Source organism: Bos indicus, chromosome 3 (genome assembly GCF_029378745.1).
Source record: "Bos indicus isolate NIAB-ARS_2022 breed Sahiwal x Tharparkar chromosome 3, NIAB-ARS_B.indTharparkar_mat_pri_1.0, whole genome shotgun sequence".
In the NCBI taxonomy this organism is placed as follows: domain Eukaryota; kingdom Metazoa; phylum Chordata; class Mammalia; order Artiodactyla; family Bovidae; genus Bos; species Bos indicus.
Window position 1 is genome coordinate 59,539,027 of NC_091762.1, and position 22,407 is coordinate 59,561,433.

General features: G+C 41.4%; 1 protein-coding gene across 1 annotated transcript in view; it reads left to right on the plus strand.

Moving 5' to 3' along the window:
* The window catches only part of LPAR3 (lysophosphatidic acid receptor 3), an 83,780-nt gene extending 62,572 nt beyond the window's left edge, over positions 1-21,208 (plus strand). Inside the window, exon 3 of the mRNA XM_019957189.2 lies at positions 19,073-21,208. Coding sequence (XP_019812748.2) covers positions 19,073-19,398 — 326 coding nt within the window. The 3' untranslated portion in view covers positions 19,399-21,208. The remainder of the gene's footprint in view (positions 1-19,072) is intronic.
* The last annotated feature ends 1,199 nt before the right edge of the window (positions 21,209-22,407 follow it).

Below are 22,407 nucleotides of genomic sequence, written 5' to 3' on the forward strand. Positions count from 1 at the left end.
AGAAGAATTGCTAATATGTTAGGTAGCAGGTTCCAGACTCAAACAGCTATCAACAGAATAGGTCTGCCAAAGCGAACAAGAACAGCACTTTATAAGAACAGATGTAGTCATTAGGTTTCAACGAAACACACACACGTTGCAGTTATACAACCAAAGAGATTAGGAACATCTTAAAACAACACATGTGGGGGGTAGGGGGAAAAGAAGAAGAAAGGGTTTTTATGGACCAGAAGTGCAGTTGTGTCGAGGACATCATGTTGTGTAATTGTCCCAAAGTGGAGTGTAGTCATAGACATGTTTATTGAATGTGAAGGATCTAGACTTAGGAAACTGTCCTGTATTCTGTGGACACAAGGACTTTCACAGTGGCACTATAAAGCCAGATCTGGAGCTCACATTTTGAGACGAATATTGTCAGTGTAGTGAGCACCTACTGGAGGGTGACTGGGGTTTGGAAGGATCCAGAACAGATGAAGGAATTGGAATTGTCACCAAAGAAGATAAGAAATGAGGACACAATGAAAAGGAATTACATTTTAGAAGTTTGAAAGTTAAGATAGGATCAAGGGGTAGAAATTACAGAAGGAATATTTTAACTCAGTATCAGATGAATTTCCTAAAAATGAGAGCCTTTCTCCAGGGGAGCCAGCTGCCGAGTGATGTGAGGGAACTTCCTCCTGCTGGAGGTGCTGGGTAACTGAGAGATGATTCTTCATGTATGGTGCTATCCAGGGATTCTTACACAGTGTGGGAGGATGGATGGACAAACTGTAGGAAGGCTTGTGAGTCTCAGAGTCTATGACTCTATAAAAAATGTTTTATTGGATTTATTGATAATATTTTTGTGCAAGTATGTATGGGAAGATGACTTGATCTTATTTGAGCTGGGTGCAAGCATTAAATACTTTAGTTGGGTTGGGTGTATATCATCCACATAAAGCAAAAACAATCTTGCCAAAGGCCCCATGCAATGCATCAGCTCTGGCTAGGCTAACTAGAATTGCCAAGAGGATTCATAATAAAATCTTTCTATGGTAAAAACTAGGGACTGTGAAATTGAGGTTCCAGGCTATAGGGACATCATTCTTGTTCATCTTTATTTTCATTTGCTATTGGTTCCTACTTGGTGATCTAAGAGTCAAATTCTACTCAGATAGTATAGAAAGATCTGCATGATATGCTTGTACTTGAACAAATGTCTACATGTATCTTAGAAAGTGAAATGAAAATGTTAGTTGCTCAGTCGTGTCTGACTCTGTGACTCTGTGGACTGTAGCCTGCCAGGCTCCTCTGTCCATGGAATTCTCCAGGCAAGAATGCTGGAGTGGGTTGCCATTTCCTCCCTTAGGGGATTTTAATTCACTCATTTGATCACTCGCTCATTAATAAATATTAAGTGCCTGCTTTATGTCAGGCACTCTGCTAAGAACTGGGAATGCCAAAGTAAGTTGGCTGAATGTAGTTCTCATCCCTTGAGGTATGTACGGTCTAGTAGAGAAAACAGGCACGAAGATGAAAAATATCTGCAGCATCACCAGTGCTATAATAGAGATGTGCTAAATGGATAGGGCTCTGCAGGCTACTTCTGCCCCTCAGGTCTTCTCACTTAGTTATTCCTATGTTCTAAAAGGCTGTTAAAAAACATAATGAAAAAATTAAAGACTAAGTGTCTTGATAAAAATCATTATCCCAGTGGGATGACTTAGGAAACAACAACTAATTTTTGCATCTTAAGTAATTGGTTTCTTAGTATGTTCCCACCTCTTCCCACTCTGGAGTCTGATTCTGAGCATCTTTAAACCTGGAGAGCAGGGTCAGCAGCAAGAATGGCTAACACATCATGTCTAACTCAGTGCTGAGCACTGATCTAGATACTTTATGTATGATCAGTTATGTAGCCCTTACAGCAACCCCAGGAGGTGGGCATCCTTGTTATCTCCATGTTACAGATCAGGTATAACTGACGTATAGGTAGGTTAAACAGGTTAAATAAAAATAGCCTAAGGGTACCCCAAAGCAAGTGTAAGTTAGGGGTTTGAACCCAGTAGTTTGGCCCTAGTAGACAAGCTATTATAATTCTCTGCCATGTTGCTCCTCTGACCAATGCTGTTGTATTAATAGGTTTTTCAAATATCAAATCACAAAAGCCTTTTCCTCGAGAAAGAATAAGAGATGCTGATCAGGATGATGACTTTGTGCTCCATGTTGTACTGAAGAAACTTAAGTCCATTCTCCCAATTGGGCCTCACCAACCCCACAAGGGGAATTTTATTGTCTATTTTGTAGATGAGAAAACAAGGTTTAGCAAGTTTAAGAAAATTACTCAAGTTTACCTAACTAGTAAATCCTTCAGTATATGAATATCGTTAAGTAAAAAGATCAAATTAGTCATTGTACCCAGTAATAAACACACATTTGCTTCAGGAAAATATTGGGTTGGCCAAAAAAGTTCATTTGGGGTTTTCCATATCTTCTAGAAGAACCCAAACAAACTTTGGCCAACCCAATAAAAAGGTATATGTTGAAAGAGGAAGTGTTTAATATTTTCCAGTGGGTGGGGGCTAAAGGATAAGAAGATAAGCTTTCTGCTATTTGAGTATCACGATGTCTTTAGTTCCACAATTTGAGTGAGACAGTATCTCAGACTTTATTTATTTGCCCTTTATTGAACTTAGGGTGTTTGATGTACCCAATATCCTGTACCAGGGTAAATAGATAGTCTCTAGAACAAAGACAGACTCCTTAAACTTTGAATGACCTTTCTCAGCATCCATATCTATGTGATTTGGATGTTTTTTCTTCCCTGATTAACAATTTACAAATTATTTATTGTTGTTTACATATTTGACTTACTAATCTTATTTGATTACTAGAATAGTAAAGCTAATGTTTTGAACAGAGGGTTCTTTCAAACTATGATGTAATGTGACTTAAATGTGTTTGATTAACCCAAATATAGCTTCCCTGGTGGCTCAGACAGTAAAGAATCCACCTGCAAGGCAGGAGAACTGGTTGGGAAGATCCCCTGGAGGAGGGCATGGCAACCCACTCCAGTATTCTTGCCTGGAGAATCCCTATGGACAGAAGAGTATGACAGGCTACAGGCCATGGGGTTGCAAAGAGTTGGACACGACTGAGCAATTAAGCACACAACCCAAATGTGGAAACACATGGACTATAAGATAAGCCACAGACTCCTCTGTTCTAGATTATAATAAATCATCTCAAATGAGAAGAGGAGTCCTTGGCCTCCCAGGTACCTATGATAACATGGTTTATAACATGGGAGAAGAATGCACTGGGAGCTCTACCATTTTGCTGCTATTATTGCACCAAGGGACAGTGCCTCATCTCAAAGCTGTTTGGTACATTTACATGTCACGTGTGTGCTCAGTGGGTTAGGAGCATGTCAGCTTTCCTTTCCTGCTTTCTTGAAAATTGAGTAACTACTAAACATCCAGCCCCCACCCCCCATTAGGTGTCAGGAATCCAAGGTGAATATGGCAGCACCTCTGCCCTTCAGGTGCTCTCAATCCAGCTGGCCAGATGAAGGGATAATCCACTAACAGTGTCTGATTCAATGATCCATATGTGGAGAGCCTATGGGAACATGGGATGGGGATCACTTGACCCAGCCTGGGAGGAGTGTCTGGGGAGAGCTGCACACAGGAGGAAAAAAAGGAACCAGCTTCGAAAGAGTAAGAAGAACCCAAGGCCATGAAGTTAGCAACAGAAGAATGTGGGTGAAGCATGGCGCCAAAACTGGTTTCCCTCCTTCCCTCCTCCCTCTGGCCTACCCTCTGGATTGTGTGTGTGTGTTTGTAATTAACTAGAATGCCATCGTGTTTATTTGGATTGAGGAAATAAAATTACCAAGACGTCTGGATACTTAATACCTGGCAAATCCAGTTACCATCAGAGGTTGCTTTTTGCACAGAATCAGAACAAAAGCGATATCCCAGCCATGAAAAAGGCTGACATTGACCAAGAACTTTCTCCCTTGAAATTGTATATGGCCACTCTAGACATCCCTGGCTCTGATGACATTCTTTCTCCTGAGATGTTATTGCCTTCAGTCAGATTTCAGGAGAGGTGTTGCAGGTCTGGGGACTATAATATCTCTTTAGGACTTAACTAAAAGAACAACCTTTTTCCTCTTGTTTCCAGGTTCTTACAGAATGTTTTACTGGCATCTCCTTGCACTACTTGTAGTGTCCATTGTTTCTTTCACACTTATCTGTTACATGTATTCTATTTATGTCCTCCAACCTTACTTTGCTTTCTTCTCCTTTCATCCTCATCATATACTTAACTACATACTCCCTCATATTCCTTCTGTCAGGCTTTGGAAGTTTGTTCAATGCAAACTAAACGTATTTCCAAATTATGTTTTTTTTTCCCTCTTTTTCTGATTACATAGTATGTTCACTAGGGTATTAACCAGATTGTGCTTTACCCGTAACTTTCTTTTTCTTAAATATGAACCTGACTGAAAATGGCTTTTATTAAGTTCCTGTAAGCCTATACAGTTCACCATTATCAAACTACATATCACAGGAGTCTACAGAGTATATTCAAATTGAAGATTTTTCCTTTCCTGTGGGAAGATCCCTAAGTGGGATGTAAGCAGATTTGGTCTTCAAACTTTAAGACCTGGGTTTGTCTAGCACTTTGTACATTTACCCTGAGCATGAGACTCCCTTGGGACATTGGTTAAACATTCAGATTCTGTCCAATTGGGATGATTTGCAATTAGTAAATGAGTTAACCAACCAGTCAACAAATAAACAAGATAATTGCAGAGAGTGACACAAGGAAATCCAACAGAATAATATTTGAGGAAATGACTGGGCTGGGTGCTGTTTTATATGGCACAAAGGAAGAGCTCACCAAAGGGTATGCTGGAGCTGAACTCAGAGAAGGAGCCAGTGAAATCAGGAACTGGGAAAGAGCTTGTATGTCTCACTTTATTTACCTGTGCCCTGGGTGGTTAGCACTATTGTTGGCATCTCTTGTGGCTCAGTGAATTTTTGTTAGATAATGCATGCAGTCCTGAGATAGCAGTGCTTATACCCAGATTCTGAACAATGGAATCAAATAAATGCTGTTTAAGTCTGCAGGGGTCTCTAAGTCAGGTTTAGAGCATTTAGAACTTTGAATGTTTAACAAATGTCCCAAGGGAGTCTCATGCTCAGGGTAAATGTGCAAAGTGCTGGACAAACCCAGGTCTTAAAGTTTGATGACCAAATCTGCTTACATCCCACTTAGGGATCTCCCCACAGAAAAGGAAAAATCTTCAATTTGAATATACTGTGTAGTCTCCTGTGATATGTAGTTTGATAACGGTGAACTGTATAGGCTTACAGGAACTTAATGTGGGGTTATTATCACAAGTAGGATACAAGCAGAATTCCTGAAGAAATAGAGAAAATGAAGAAAAGTGGATAAAGGAGAGCATCTGGGATGAATAGGACATGGTTGGGAGAGGGGGAGAGAGAGGATGGCAGTAGAGCAGCTAAGGAGTTGAGGGGGAAAAAAAAAAAACTAGAAAAGAAGGTCATCTTTGCACCCCTGGCATCACTGTACTGCTGTCCACCAGGGAAGCCCCTAAAGAAAATTAGAAAAGAAGGCCATCTTTGCACCTCTGGCATCACTATACTGCTAGTTAATAGGTTGATCAGTAATTATTGCCATCTTCTTGGGATTTGAGCAGTGTGCTCTGACTAGCATAGCATTGCTTTCTATTTTGTAAAGTAAACTAAAAAAAAAAATCTTTGGAAAACAAAGATGGTGTCACATTATGGTGGTGGTTTAGTCACTAAAGCAAATTATGGTAAATACTAATTCCAGCTAGCTTAGGACAAGTTAGATGTGATCAGAAGTAGTAGGTAGAAAATATTTTGACAGAATCTGAATGGCACTCAAATTCATATAGCTGCCAAGTTAAAACTATAGATGTTTGTCACTTGGATTTATTTTTACCCACTTGGTCACAGAAAGCATAACACATGCAAAATGAGTTATTGGGGAAGCTAGCAACTTAAGAACTATCAGGGTGTATTTACAGCTGACTCTCTCCACATCGGTGTGTGGAGAAGGAAGCTGTAGGTGAAACCCAGAATTATCCAGTGTAAGAGCCAGAAGGAAACTTCCAGGTCATTCTAGTCCCCCTTTAATATACAGAGGAAGAACCTCGGGGGAGAGACATAGAATGACCTTTTTCAAAGCCTACTCTAGTCCAGGGCCTGGATTTGAATCAAGATCCCTTCTTCATTTAACAAGCTTCTGTTAAGTACCCATTGAGTGTACCATGCATGGCAAAGCACTGGGTATCACAAGCTGAAGAAGATATAAACAGGATCTCCCCTGAGGATGTCATTCTAGCAGGGCAGCCAAAATAGGACAGAGTGTAATAAAGTGTGTGTGTGTGTGTGTATGCACGCAGGTGTGAGTGTACAATAGCAACTGAAGCTCTCTACCAGATGTGTTTCTAAACTGAGAAAGCACAGCAGGGGAAGTATCTGACCCCATCTGGGCAGTCAGAATGAACATTTTTGGAGTGTTTTCTGTGTTAGACACTCTCCGCCCATTATCTCATTAAATCTCACAAAAACCCTGTCCAGTCAGTATCTTTCATGCTCATTCCATAGCTAAGAAGTGCAGAGAGGCTCAGGAAAATGAACTGATGTCCCTGTGGGCATAAACCAGGATTTCAGCTCTGGGACTGCCTGATCTTAAGCCCTTTTTACTGTAATAGGGATAAGTAGACTCATCTCAAGGGCAAATTCCAGCTGATTGCTAGAGGCTGAGCACTGTGCTGTGAAGGAGTCCAGGAAGTGTCTAGGTTCAGAAGCACATGGTGTGATAGGTTAATGATGGCGGCCATTGGGCTTCCCAGATGGCGCTAGTGGTAAAGAGCCTACCTGCCAGTGCAGAAGACATAAGAAATGTGAGTTTGACCCCTGGGTTGTGAAGATCCCCTGGAGGAGGCCATGGAAACCCACTCCAGAATTCTTTCCTAGAGGATTCCATGGACAGAGGAGCTTGGCGGGCTACAGTCCATAGGGTCGCAAAGAGTCTGGACATGATTGAAGTGACTTAGCGCTCATGGGTGTAGAATGGAATGGGTAGCCCTGAGTCAGGACTTTGTACTTCCTGAGCTATACCATGCTCTCACTGTTCCAGGCCCAACTCTGAGTCACATCTTCCAGCTCCTAACACATCCTGTTCCCTTCCTCTGAGCTCAGGATAGTATTTTGTGCCACTGAGATGTCTAGAATCTTGTCTCCTAATCAGGTCAGCTCCCCTGTGCGGTGTCCCATGCTGTGTGTGTGTGTGTGTGTGTGTGTGTGTGTGTGTGTGTGTATGCACTCAGTCATGGCCAACTCTTTGTGACCCCATGGACTGTAGCCCACCAGGCTCCTCTGTCCATGTAAGAATACTGGAGTGGGTTGCCATTTCCTCCTCCAGGGAATCTTCTCAAACCAGGGATCAAACTCGTGTCTCTCATATCTCCTGCATTAGCAGTAACTCTTTTCAAAATTTTCAGCCCCATCAAAGATATCCCTTTTGCAATGCCCCACAACCTTGCTGTGTGCTAATGGCAGCTTATGTGTTATATAAATTATTACATGCCTACAGTTTTGTATGTTTGTATGTATAGTTATAATGGCTGCTGCTGCTGCTGCTGCTAAGTCGCTTCAGTCGTGTCCAACTCTGTGCGACCCCATAGATGGCAGCCCACCAGGCTCCCCCGTCCCTGGGATTCTCCAGGCCAGAACACTGGAGTGGGTTGCCATTTCCTTCTCCAATGCATGAAAGTGAAAAGTGAAAGTGAAGTCGCTCAGTCGTGTCCGACTCTTAGTGACCCCATGGACTGCAGCCTTCCAGGCTCCTCCGTCCATGGGGTTTTCCAGGCAAGAGGACTGGAGTGGGGTGCCACTGCCTTCTCCGAGGTATAATAATGGCAGGCCTTCCTAATTCAAAGGCGTGACTCCAGCAGAAAGAAGTTCAGATCCTGGGGCAGGCTAGCTGGGATGTGTCAGGGTTTAAGATTACACCAGGCAAACAGCTGCTGTCAGTACACACAGCTGACCTCACACCTTTTCTTAGATGCTGGAGAGCCCTTGGTATAGTAGTTACAGAGGTGCTGAGGTATGCAGGCCCCTCCATATGATGCTTAAAGAGGAATCTGTTACAGAGGTGCTGAGGTATGCAGGCCCCTCCATATGATGCTTAAAGAGGAATCTGTTACAGAGGTGCTGAGGTATGCAGGCCCCTCCATATGATGCCAAAGAGGAATCTGGAGGTGGAGATGGTGTTCTCTTACTGCTGCAGTTTATAATTTCCAGCTGTCTCTCTGAGTTAGACACTAGAATTAGGTTTAGGCTGTGGTTCTAGCTGGTATGCCTCTGCTTTAAATTTTATCTCCTAACCTCTTGGCACCAAAGAATTTCAATTTTCCAAAGCTGGCCACAAATTTGAAACAAGTGTCTAAAACCAGTTGTTAGAGTCAAAAGGCCCAGCAGTAGTAACAGTCGTGTTAAATGAATCATTTGTGGAATGCTTAACTGCTCATCATCTGTTTGAAGTGTCTCAGTGCTTTCTTGTTTTCTGCAGTAAAAATAAGTCAGGTTTACTAAAGGTATATATTTTCATTCCTTTCACATATGTGACAATCTATTTTCTGAATTATTGGAGTTCTAAAACACTGTGGGTAAACGAGTAGAAATTTGAATGCAAACCACATCTGGAGGTGTTACTTTTAAATTATTAATAAATTCCTTAGTGTCATAAGAGCATTTTCACTTGAATATTCCATTAACATGTAACTTATGCATTGTGATACTTCTAACCAAGAACATCTATTGATTTAAAATTTTTTACTTTTAAAATTCTTTTCAAATAAGAAGAGAGCTTCCTGTGGATGAGGCTCCCAACCTGATTTTTATGTAGAGTTGTAATTTTCTATTTTAGTAAATCAGACAGTCCTGTGGCTTAGTAGGTTAGCATTATTGCTAGTACCCTGCTGTTTTTTTCCTGGACTAAAAACAAAGAATAACAGAGTGAACATATCTAAAATATATCCTCTTATTTGATGAAATGAGTAGCCCATGTGCCAAAGTGAAACTGTTCTGTGTGAGTGATTTATTGTTATGGATGTTTTATTTGTGTGCCACTCACATGTGAAGGTTTCTTTTTAATTGTATGTGTCAATTTTTAAACAGATGAAAATAAGGCTAACTAGACAGAATAGAAAACTATGAGTACTAAAGAACAGGATTATAAAAAAAACTTGAGGGAAGTCTGGATCCTCTACATATCTTGTCTGTCACCCAGACCCCAAGAACTATCTTAAATACATTCCAGTGAGGGGCTTTCTCCCAGATGGACTGGTATTCTTCTTTCCTATGATATAATGGGAAGAGAAGAGATATAATGTGTATCTCTTCTTTCCCGTAATGCAGTGATGAGGTATTAACCGGAGTATTGTTTGAGATATTTTGAAACCTTCCAAATAAGGTAGGTGGTGGTTGTAGATTATTTCAAGATAATATTGACTAGAGAATTGGAAAGACCTTTGATTTCACTTGCCACCAATATTTTCAGTTGTAATTTTATTTTCAAAAGTGTTAAACATTCCTTAATTTGATGTTTCTGATTACCTTAAATTGCAGTCATTAGATATCATTTCAGCTAGTATCTGATTCACTATACTTTAGAAAGTTACATGAAACTCATGATACTAGTTTCTTAGTATAGCACTGAAACTAGTTGAATTACTGGAGGAAGGCTCATTTGTAGTCTAATTGGACTATTAGTGAGTCTCTTATTAAACAGATACTGAAAGAAAAGAAAACATCATTAAAATAAAAAAATTATTGCAGGAGCTTCCCTGGTGATCCAGTGGTTAGGAATCTTCCTTCCAGTGCAGGGGACATAGGTTTGATCCCTGGTCAGGGAACTAAGGTCTCACATGCCAGCAAGGTAAGCCTGCAAGCTGATGAAGACTCAGCACAGCTATAAAAAAGATAAACAAATGCTTCTCATCAACATAACTGACCTGTCATGTGGCACTAGAAGGAAGTTATATTCGTTATCCAAATGTAATCACCTGGAAGCCGTTCACTCTTAGTAGCTGGCGCATGGCATGCAGTTGCCTAGTAAGTATTTATTAATGAAAGAACAGCTTCGATTCCACCTACTGCTGATGACTCCCAAGGCAACATTAAAATTGGGAGCGCTCATTATTCTGACCCATGTTTCTGGCTGCTTTCTCCTCTTGTATACCTGGAGAAGCCACAGATAGTCCAAGTTCCCAGTGCCTAAAACTGAACCACCATCTCTTCCTTCTAAACCTGTCCTTACTCTCTCTCCCACTTGGTTATCAGAATCACATGCTGCCCAAGCACCGTGGAATCTTTCCTTTCCCTCCCTTCCTGCTGCTGCTGCTGCTTCTAAGTCGCTTCGGTTGTGTCCGACTCTGTGCGACCCCACAGACGGCAGCCCACCAGGCTCCCCTGTCCCTGGGATTCTCCAGGCCAGAACACTGGAGTGGGTTGCCATTTCCTTCTCCAATGCATGAAAGGGAAAAGTGAAAGTGAAGTCGCTCAGTCATGTCCGACTCTTAGCGACCCCATGGACTGCAGCCCACCAGGCTCCTCCATCCATGGGATTTTCCAGGCAAGAGTACTGGAGTGGGGTGCCATTGCCTTCTCCACCTCCCTTCCTAGATCTAGTTATTTATACATCATATCTTACAGGTTTTTCTTCTTACCACTTCCTAACCTGGTTACATCTCTCCATCTCCATCACCAATGTGTTTTCAAATCCTTAAACTTTTCACCTGAATTTCAACTGGTCTTCAGGGGTGTCTCCCTGCCAGATCAGTGGTTCTTATACTTTACAGTACTAAAGCATTTCCCAGGGAGCTGTTTAAAACTGGAAATGCCCAGATCATACCTTCATCAGGTTCTCATTTGGTAGGTATGGGTGGGACCCAGAAATCTGAATTTCAAGCCAGCATCCCAGGTGATTCTGATGTGTACCACCGTTCCATCCTGAGCACTCAGATACAGCTTTGCTCTAAAATATAAGACTTATCCATGCTACTGATTAAAAATATTCAAAGAACTACCATTCTACAGCAGTGGTTTTCAAACTGTGATCATTGAGGTTCCCAGGGGTTCCTCAAGGGTTCCTCAATGTGTGTATGTGTAAGGCATGGTGGTGGGGGGCACATTGTATGGTGAAGGGTAAATTCTCTACGAAGATCCTTATTCAACTACCCCCATCCCATCTCTCTCTTTAGTCACAGCAGCTCTCATTTTGAAGTTTAACAAGAGATTTCCTTTGGGAAGTAACCCTCTACATTTTTAAAAAATAATGAAGTAGATTTCAATTTAAAAAAAAATCAGGATCTCACAGTGAGAAATAATGTACATTCTCTATCATGACCCAAAACATTAAAATATTTTTCTGTGTAACTGAAACAAGTTTGATGAAACATACCCTTACTATATTTGATATGTCCTGATGTTTTTCTGTTCTATTTTATTTTTTAGAAAATTGCTGGTTTCAGCCTATTAAATGATTTCACAAGCCACTGATGAGTTGCAACTGAGCCAGAAAAACCTCAGCTCTAACCTTTCTCAATAGATTTTCTTTATGAACCGTGGAACATAGAAATATTTTCTTAATCCTCCCATGATGGTCTATGACTCATACCATTCTAGGTGCTTGGAAGAGAGGTTAATTCAGTGTTAATACACTGCATACCTGAGGGCATTCATACTTAATTCTCCTGATGAACTCCTCATTGAGAAATACTTATGGGATGTGATTTACACAATAAATCCAAACTCTTGAGAACTTCCCACGGGGCCTTTCCAGGTCTTACCCAAGTTCATCTCTCAGACTTCATCTTACTTCCCTAGTCACCTTCCTGGGTTAAAGCCATCCAAACCTGTTTGGAATTCCCCAAGTGTATCACACTATTCCTCACCCTGGCACAGTCATTCTTGACCTTCAGCACTCTGTTCAACTGAGTGTCATTTCACCCGACACCTTCCTTGACAGGAGTCAGAACCATCCATCCTGGTTCCCTGCCTGTCAGTGCCTGAAGGGCACTGCATCAGAAATGCTAGCGCTTATTCATTACCTGGCCTTGTGGTTGTTAATAAACTTCAGTTACATTCAATGGCCATGTCTTCTCTGCTACTTGAGTGTGGGGCTCTATACTTCATTCTGAGGATACAGACAGGTATGAGGCATAGCCTGCATGCTTGGGAAGTTTATAATGGACCTGAACAATGGGACCTATGTATTGAAAACTACTTCAGTATAGTACAATGCTCAAGAATTTGCATGGAGGAATCAGGCTGGTGTTCAAATTCTGACTCTTCTATTCATTGGCTTCTGACTAAACCATTGAGCCATTCTGAAGTTCAGATTCATCAAGTATGAGACTGAAAATAAGAGTAGCAACCTCACAGGGCCATGAGATTTACACAATGGGTATACGTAAAGCTTTAAGCACACTGCCTAGCCCAGAGGTCTTGGGAGATGCACGAGTGGAACTAAGCAGGTGATATGCCCAGTGCCACATGGATGTTGTAGGTGGGAAGTGTCACAGGAATTGAGAGAAGAGAATGGTCACTGTGGGTTGGACAAATGGGAGAGGTCCAGTGGAGGAGGCAGAATAGGAGCTAAGCTTGGAATGAAGAGTAGACCTTAGATTAGGAGCCAGGAAGGCATTCTTGGCAGGGTGAACCAGAGAGCGAGCTAAGGCCAGCGGAAGATGGGGTATGCCTTGCCTGTAGACTAGTTTTCATGATTGTGTTTATACATTTCTTTTATGTATAAGATTGGTTCAAACATTTTTCCAAATAGAAGCTGAATGTATTGATCTAAAGGTGATTTTTTTTTTGTTTTAAAGAATTCTACCTCCTTTCCATGTCTTTTGGCCAAATCTATATAGAGTCTACAATTTTGCTGACAAGGTCAGCTTGATGAAACCTTATTGGTCACCATACAGAAGTGATTTGTGAAACTGGTCATGCATTGTAACCACCCAGGAAACTTCTACAGATTTCCTCACCTGACCACAGAGAGTCTAGCCATTGGGTCTGATATAGGACCAGAGGATATGCATTAGTAAAAAGCTCCCTTGGGAATTTGATGGGCAACCAGCTTTGGGAATTGCTATCTTGGAGAATTTGTCTTAATCAGTTTTTAGCCATACTGTCTGATAATGATGTCTGGGAAACCAACAAGTCGAATTTCTTTGGATTGCATGGGGAGTTGAAACTCATAGTTTGTAGATAGCAGTTTTCTACTTGGAAAACAGTTCAGAAGCCACTTAACCCTCTCTCTCTCTCATTTGGGGAAAATCCCTTCCCTTTGTACATCTCAGGATGATCTGGGCAAAGAAAATACTCAGGCCAAGGGAGGCTCTCTGTCTGTTGGACAACAAATTCCTCTCAAAAATAGCTTTATTTCCTTTAAAAAAAAAATTATGTTCAAATTCTGCTTTTTGATACTTTTCCATTTGGTTCAGGGTGACCTTCAAGCTAAGTTGTGCTTCTTTTTAATGTAATGACCCTTCAGGTATTTGGGGACAGTTAATATAATCTTGTTTTCCTTTGCCTTTTCTTCTCCAAGAAAAATGTACCTGATTGCTTCCATTTCCCAGATAGATACCTTTAAATCTGCTTCTATTTGTTAATGCCTAATTTAGGGGGGAAAAAATTCCAGTCTTGACATATGTCTCTTGGTAAGCCTTGCTTATTCCTAGCTGTTTGTTCTGAGCATTGAGTTTAAATACTCAAAAAACACTCATCTTAGTTTTTTCTTCTAGAATTTATTGGAAATTCATAAGGGGCTGACTGATATATATTTGCTAGGATGCACAATCTGGCCCTCTTTTAAGAACTGGGACAGTTGCCCATTTGTATGCTTCTGACATCTCCCACATTCTTCAAGAATTCTCCAAGAAGACAGATTCCCAAGGCCAGAACCATTCCTGGCATTTTCTTCTCCTTTTAAATATTTTTGAGGGACCTCATATCTGCTGCTGCTGACACACAGTAAAAAACCCCTAACAAATGAACTGTTAAGATAAGCTGCGCCTCCACTCTGTGGTGTGTTTAGAAGGAGAGCCTGGCCGCTGGGTGGAGGAGTCATGGAGCTGCGGTTTCCCAGGGTCCCTGCTTGGAGTGTAATCGTCACCTCAAATGGCACCACTGAAGCACCATCTCTGGATCAGTAGCCCAGTGTGTTTGGGCTGTTCTGTCAGAGCCTTGCCTTTTGTTGTTCTTGGAAACAGTGTAATAAAAAGGTCAGCAGATTTTTTTTTTTTTTTTTGGCTCTTCATACCCCAATGGCCAGCCTATATTTTTGCTGAAATTCTTTCTCCTTTCCTCCCTCCCCTCTCCTTCTTTCTTTCCTTCTTCATCTTTCTTGCTTCCTTCCTTCTTTCCTTCCTTCCTTTGCCACAAAATCTTTCTGTTAGCAAACCAAAGAATGACGTAGTTGTGATATATGCAGCTTTAGGGAGAAGGCAATGGCACCCCACTCCAGTACTCTTGCCTGGAAAATCCCACCAGAGGAGCCTGGTGTGCTGCAGTCCATGGGGTCACTAGGAGTTGGACACGACTGAGAGACTTCACTTTCACTTTTCACTTTCATGCATTGGAGAAGGAAATGGCAACCCACTCCAGTGTTCTTGCCTGGAGAATTCCAGGGATGGGGGAGCCTGTGGGCTGCCGTCTATGGGGTCGCACAGAGTCGGACACGACTGACGTGACTTAGCAGCAGAGTTAGATATGACATTCTATGAACAGGACTTTAAAAGTCAAAAGTACTCTCTCCTCTTCCCCATTACTTATTTTAGAAATAAGATCCTTTGTACTCACTTCTGAGCCTAGCACATGAACAGGAGCACAGGCTCTGGGGCCAGGCTGCCTGAGTTCAAATCCTGGCCCTTCCACTTATCAGCTGCATGGCTTTGAGCAGATTACCAATTTATCCATGGTTCATTTTTCTCAGATTTAAAATGAGGGTACTCAGACAGTACCTAGACAGTATCGACTCAGACGGTAAAGAATCCGCCTGCAACGAGGGAGACCTGGATTAGATTCCTGGCTTGGGAAGATGCCCTGGAGGAGGACATGCCAACTCATTCTCCTATTCTTGCCTGGAGAACCCCCATGGACAGAGGACCCTGGTGGGCTACAGTCCATGGGGTCACAAAGACACGACTGAGTGATTAAGCACAGCACACAGCACTGTGTGTGTGTGTGTGTGTGTGTAGTAGTACCTATTTCCAAGGGTTGCTATGAGGATTAAATGGTTAATTCATATAAAATGGTTACAACAGTGCCTAGTATATAATCATTGCCCAAAGAAAAGTGTTTCAGTGTTGATTGAATGAAATATTTTATGAAGTTCAATGCAAAAGAAAAATGTGTATGAATTACCACATTATGACAAACATATCTGAAGATTTATTTAGAGTGTTAAGGTCCCCTGATTAATCCAAACTAGAGTTTTATGCTGAGGAAAAAAGCTTCAATGAATTTTAAAAATTCCATTTTAAAAACAATCTTTAGAAAAACATATTGGCAATTTACTTTTATCCCTTTTTTGATGTTTGTATATGAAATAGATCATTCAAACAAAATTATATATGTGTACGGTTTAAAGAATAATACTTAAAAGAATTTAAAAAATTAAAACACCTGTGTACTTGCTACCCAATGTAATAGATCATTATCAATGTCTTTAGAACCTCCTTTGTACACTATCCTGGTGGGCCCCTCTCTCCTGTAGAAGTAACCATATCATAAATCTCATGTTAATCATCTTGGCTTTCTTCATGGGTTTTACCACATATGGTTGTAATGTTAGACATCGAATTATTTCAATTGGCTTTTTTAACTATGCAGTTAACATTGATTTTAATTGTTAGGATATCATTGACCCTTGAACAAAAGATGTTTGAATTGAGCAGGTTCATTTATGTGAAGATTTTTTTCAGGAAATACATTCTACAGTACTACATGATCTGATCTGAGGTTGTGTCTACAGATGTGGAATCATAGCTGCAAGGGCCAAATGTAGCTATATATGGATTTTCGACTGTGCAGGGGTCAGCACCCCTAACCCCCGTGTTGTTCAAGGGTCAACAAATTTGGATTCATTTCCAGTACCTTATTTTTCTCTTTATCCCTACTTTTCTATGTTTGCCACCTTTCTTTTGTGTTGAGACCCTTTTTTCCTTTGCTTGCATCCTTCCCCTTCCATTAGTTTGGAAGTTATATACACTATTAAAGTTTGACAAGGAGCTTCTCTGGTGGCTAAGTGGTAAAGAATCTGCCTATCAATGCAGGAGACACAAGTTCAATCACTGATCCAGGAAGATCCTACATGCTGTGGACCAACTAAACCCATGTGCCACAACTTCTGAGTCTGTGCTCTAGAGCCCAGGAGCCAAAACTGCAGAAGCCCTTTTGTCCTAGAGCCTGTGCTGCACAAGAGAAGCTGCCACGATGAGAAACCCACACACCCCAACTAAAGAGTAGCCCCTATTCACTGCAACTAGAGTGAAGCCCTCACAGCAACAAACATCTAGCACAGTCAAAAATAAAAAATAAGTAAATATTAAAAAAAACTTTGATATGTATATTTAACTAAGTATGAAGTTTACCAATATTTCCTCCTACCCATTCACACAAAACCCTTGGAAACTCCCTCTGGAATTTCTCTGGAATTCTGCAGTTTTACACAGAAAGGACACGTCAAATCAAAGTTGGTAGCTACAGCTTTTGATGCCTGCTTTCTTTAGTTCTTCCCTGTTGACAACACAGTAATCCTGTCTCAGAAACAGCAGAGAGAGCAGAAGTGTTATTGTTCTAGGAAATACAGACCATTGGAGCTAGACGGGGCCTTTTTCAAACTTTCTGACTAATCCCAACAGTCAGAAATATCTTACTTTATGCCCAATGCATGCATAAATGTAGTATATAAAAGTGAAACAAAAATTGCATGAAACAGTATTTCCCTTGGTCTGTGTAATATACTCTGAGCTGTTTCATTCCATTGCATTTTGTTCTTTCATTAAAAAAAAAAAAAAAAAAAACTTTTCCAAACACATTAATTTGATTGCATACCCACTAAGGTGCCCCAACTCACAGATTGAAAAACCCACAACTTTCCACAGATCCTCAATTTACAGTTTAGAAAGATGAAGCCCAGACTCATAACACCGATCTCCCAGAGTTGTACAGTAAGTGAAGAATTTGGACCCAAATCTCTGATCTTTTAACTCCAAGGTCACTTCTTTCTTCATATATGTCAGCCAACCCCCAAATAATAGAGGATGGAGAGGAAAGGGAGCCACTGGAGAGGTGTAGTTATGAAATGGGAAGTGAAACCCCCTGAGAACTCCGGCACATCTTTTGTCAGATGTCTCTTACAAAGCATCTCATGATAACCACTGCTGAGTGAACCCAGTGCAGTGTTAGACTCCACTTTTCATTACCTCTGACCTTCCCAATTACTTCCTAAGTCAAGATCATTATCTTTATTAAATGAGGGGATGAAGAAGGCTCAGAGAGGTGATGTGCCTTATTAGTAGCTCATAAGGTGAGGAGCTGGGCCTAGCTGTCTGACCCCAAAACTCATGGAGTTTCACGGCCTCAGACTTCCTCTTTATAATTCTTGACTCGACTTGCTTATCATTATATCTCTCAGAACAAAGATAAAGCACTAAGAAGAATACTGTCCAGGTCTGAATCTAACCAAGAGGAGTAACTAGTTAGTGATACAGTTCACAGACTTGCTTGTCCATTCTCTCTCCCCCATTAGCTCCCAGAGCGCATGGGCCTCACCTCATTCACCTTCTAGCACAGTTCTTGGCACATTGAAAGCTCACAGTGACTATTTGTTGAATGCATAAGTAAGGGCATTAAGAAATGATAAGGACTTTTGGAAAAAGAAATCACACCCCAAGATGGAGGTAGGTCCCATAGTGGCCAAGTGCACAGCCTGTGAAGGAAGATTGCCTAGGTTCAAAATTCAGTGTCACCTACAAGCTGTTTTCTCATAAGCAAGTTACTGAATTTCACTTGTACCTCAGTTTCCTGAGGATGATCATGATGTCTGCTTTCATAGTGTGGTTCTATGAGTTAATAAAGGGAAGCATTCATGTATTAGCTGTCATTGTTATCTGATGTTATGCTGACTAAGTAGGGAAATAATGAACCTGTGTCTCATATCTCAGGAAGAATAAATCAGAAAGTTCTGAAGTAAGCTAAATTGGTCAGATGGATAGAGACTCAGAAGAGGCCCTCCTTCACGTGCAGTTGGTGCTAAAATTGTGCTAAATAAATGTGTTAATAAAAGCACATCTCTATCTCATCATGAAAGAGAAAAACTTATTTCTGACACAAATATCTATCTCAACTTAGACCAGTTGATTAAGCAGATGGCCTGTGAATGTTAAAAAGGACTTTGTGCCTACTCAGCTTAAACATGGTTTTGTTAATATAGTTTTTGAGCAAGTGACTTGATTAAAAGACTAGGAGACACCTATGTATGCAGTGTGTCTTATTAAGGACAGCACTTGGAAAGTCTGAGTTGGAGAACAGCAGAGTGCAGGGTTCCCCACATACACTGTGTGTGTGAGGCTTCCCCCACATAGACTCTGGAATTGGGCCTCAATTTTCTCACCTGAAGAATGTGGATAATGACAGCACAGCCTTCTAGTGTGATTCGGAGAACACATGGAAATAAGGTCTGTGTTGTGCTCAATATGTAAGAGATAAGTGTAAGCCTCTAACTAAGGTACCTGGGTAAGCAGATGGGAAGGTGAAGTGGCATGTGGTTTATAGTCTGCTTCTAACAAGCCCAGGTCTCAAATGCTTAGAGGAAGTCTGGAAGTTTGCTTTGCAGTTGTCAAAACAAATCTTCAAAGTCCCTTGATGCCACTGATGGAAGACTGGGCGAGAAGAAACCTAAATAATTAACCTGACGTCTGAGTGCCTGTTGCTTCCTCTCTCTCTCCCTCCAGGGGCCTTCGTCGTGTGCTGGACGCCCGGCCTGGTGGTTCTGCTGCTCGACGGCCTGAACTGCACGCGGTGCAACGTGCAGCACGTGAAAAGGTGGTTCCTGCTGCTGGCGCTGTGCAACTCCGTCATGAACCCCATCATCTACTCCTACAAGGATGAGGACATGTACAGCACCATGAAGAGGATGCTCTGCTGCTTCTCGCAAGAGAACCCGGAGAGGCGGCCCTCCCGCCTCCCCTCCATGGTCCTCAGCCGGAGCGACACGGGGGGCAGCCAGTATACGGAGGATAACAACCGAGGCCCCGTCTGCAACAAGAGCAGCTCGTAGGCTGCGATGCCCCTCCGCCCACCCCGACCTCCGAGGGGAGAAGAGGTGTTCGGAACGGTTACCTGTCTCCAACAAAGCCCGCGTACAGTGTTATTTGAGCTCTGAATGAATCATTGGGAAGTTTGTTTTTAAAATTGTTTTACGTCAAGTAAAGCACGGGCAGAAGAGAGAGGACACGTGCATTTACAGAGAACGCACAGAAAGAGGGACGGCAGCACAATGCGTTCTCACCCGAGGCCCGGTGACCCTCTCGGAGTACCGCCCACCAGGCCGTGCTTTCTGGTCTCTGCCGCCATCTTGTAGGCATTGTCTCTTGTTTTCAAAGGATGTTGTTAAAGGGCTTAGGACAAAATAAATAAAAACGTTACTTGAGCCACTATCCGTAGCTGCTTGGAAAGCATATGTAGTTCTTTCTGCATGCATTTGAAATTTTAAAAAGTGCTTCAGCAGTGATGTTTTTCTCCTCAAACAAACCATGGCCAGTAGCTAGGTGTTCAATAGGAATCTCAAAGTAACACATCAGTCAGGGCTCCAGATTAATTAACTTGATCTTTGACTGAAAGGACAGTCTGAGGAAAAAGATTTACTTTAATAACAAAAAAGGTAAACATTAAATGCTCTATTTGCAGTGAAAAAAGAGCCCTTTATGTAGTCCTCTCAGTGTGCACGCTTTTGTATACACACCTACATATTGACATACTTCAAATTTGTATTGAGAGACACCACAGATAGTGATGGTGAAATAAATTCACTGGCCACCTAGACTTTTCAGTCTAGGACTAATAGTTGTAGAAATGGCCTCTTAGCTCTAATAGCAAGGGGTGATTCATTTGAAAACAGATCAGCAGGGTGAAAAGTATACTAGCATGTGAGCTGAGTTCCTTGCAAGTCGCTCAGTCGTGTCTGACTCTGTGACCCCATGAACCGCAGCACACCAGGGCTCCCTGTCCATTACCAACTCCCAGAGTTCACCCAAACTCATGTCCATTGAGTCAGTGATGCCATCTAACCGTCTAATCTTCTGTCGTCCCCTTCTCCTCCTGCCCTCAATCTTTCCCAGCATCAGGATCTTTTCAAATGAGTCAGCTCTTCACATCAGGTGGCCAAAGTATTGGAGTTTCAGCTTTAGCATCAGTCCTTCCAATGAATATTCAGGACTGATTTCCTTTAGGATGGACTGGTTGGATCTCCTTGCAGTCCAAGGGACTCTGAAGAGTCTTCTCCAACACCACAGTTCAAAAGCAGCAATTCTTCGGCGCTCAGTAGTTGAGTCTTTCTATTAAGTTCCCTCCATACCCTGGTAACTTGTCAGATTTAATAAATAGAGTAATTTTCACATCTCATATTTTACCTACAATTATTGACATATTTCCAGTACTTGCTTTACTTATGGACTGCATTTTGATCTGGGTTCTATTTAAAATTTTTCTCCTTCCAAGACCTAAGTAACATGAAAGGCATGTCAGTAAGAAAAGCTTTAAGCACGTAGGTACTGGCCAGAGTTTTCTATGTAAAGCATGTAGATTATATTCTGATTTTAACATAAGAATAACTTCAAAGCAGATATTATAGTATTTATGTAGTTTGCAAAAGAAGTTTACATTTTTTTTGCTATTGTGATATAACATTTCTGTGCAAAAACTACTTGTAATAAAAGGATTTGAGAAGTCATGCTTTTAGATATAATGACCTAAAATAGAGAGTAGTATGATTTGAAGGTATAGATTTCACAAACTGTGTAGTAAGTGGATCTATCTGAAGCTTATACCAAAGCTACCTATAAAATAAAATAAAAAAGAGAGAATCTGTTTTCTTTTGTTGGAGGTGTATTATTACTTTGTGTATTTTCTAAGTAAAAATATAGTTTGTGGTAACTATAGCTCTCATTTCTATTACAGAAGAAAAATCAGATTTGCTTTGAAGTACATATTCTCAGTGTTTTATGTAAGCATTTTGAATCTACAGCTGGGCAAGGGGTGGAGAATTGAAATTGAAAACCAGTCCCTGAATAGCTACTAAGGGACCTTTAAAGGTTTTATTTTGAGGAAAGCACCATTTTTAGTACCCTTCAGCAGAGTGTCATGTTCAGAATGGTGTCTGGAGGGGATCCAAATGTGGAAACTCAGGGTGGAAATAGATAGCTTTTGTTTTTATGCACACACATATCTCAGCACTGGTCCAAGAGCAGAGGAGTCATGTATATTTGAAGATGACAAGTGCCAGCCATCTCGGCTCACCAGGAACACAGCAAAGCCATCTCTTTTTTGGAAAAATATAAAGAAAGAATGCTCCTATTCAAATTCTAGGACCCCCAAGTTTATCTGTAAGTCATTGAGATGATAGTTCTAAAAATCCGACCTAACTTTTTCAGACAGGCCCTTGACTCAAAGCAGGGGCTACACCCAAGCCAAACAAGATTCATTTTCTCCTTAGATTCGTAGCACTGCCCGAGATGTTCTGCTAAATATGTATTGATGAGAGAATTTAGTTCTTCATGAAGACTGTCTCTTGGAAAGAAAGAAGTTTTTTGGAAATAAATTGAAATTTCTTGGTGAACAATTTTTTAAGTGAATGGTAGACTTGTGTAAGCCTCTAACAAAACTCTAACTTCCTTCACAGTCAGCACTTTGATGCTTTTTATAAATATTTGCAATCAAAGTTTGGAAACCTCAATGCCCCTGCTTCGCTGGCACCCTGAGCCCATGTTTGGATGGCCCAGGATCAGGGACTGGGGGAGCTCAGCAGCAGCAGCAGCAAGCAGGATGGGGGGAGGGTACAGGAGAAGTGTGGGGCGTACAGCTCTGTTCATCTGCTGGGGCTGCCCGGGTAGATGACAAGGCATGCAGTGCCCTGTGTTCCTAGACTAATTGCAGGAGATTAAGAGCATTTTGTTTTTATTAGCTCATTGATCCTCTAATCATTCTGTGAGTGGGAGCGGAGGCAATCAGAATGCTTGGCCCTCTTTTAACTGATTGGACTAGGCATAAGGCAGGTAAGCCCTGTGATGAC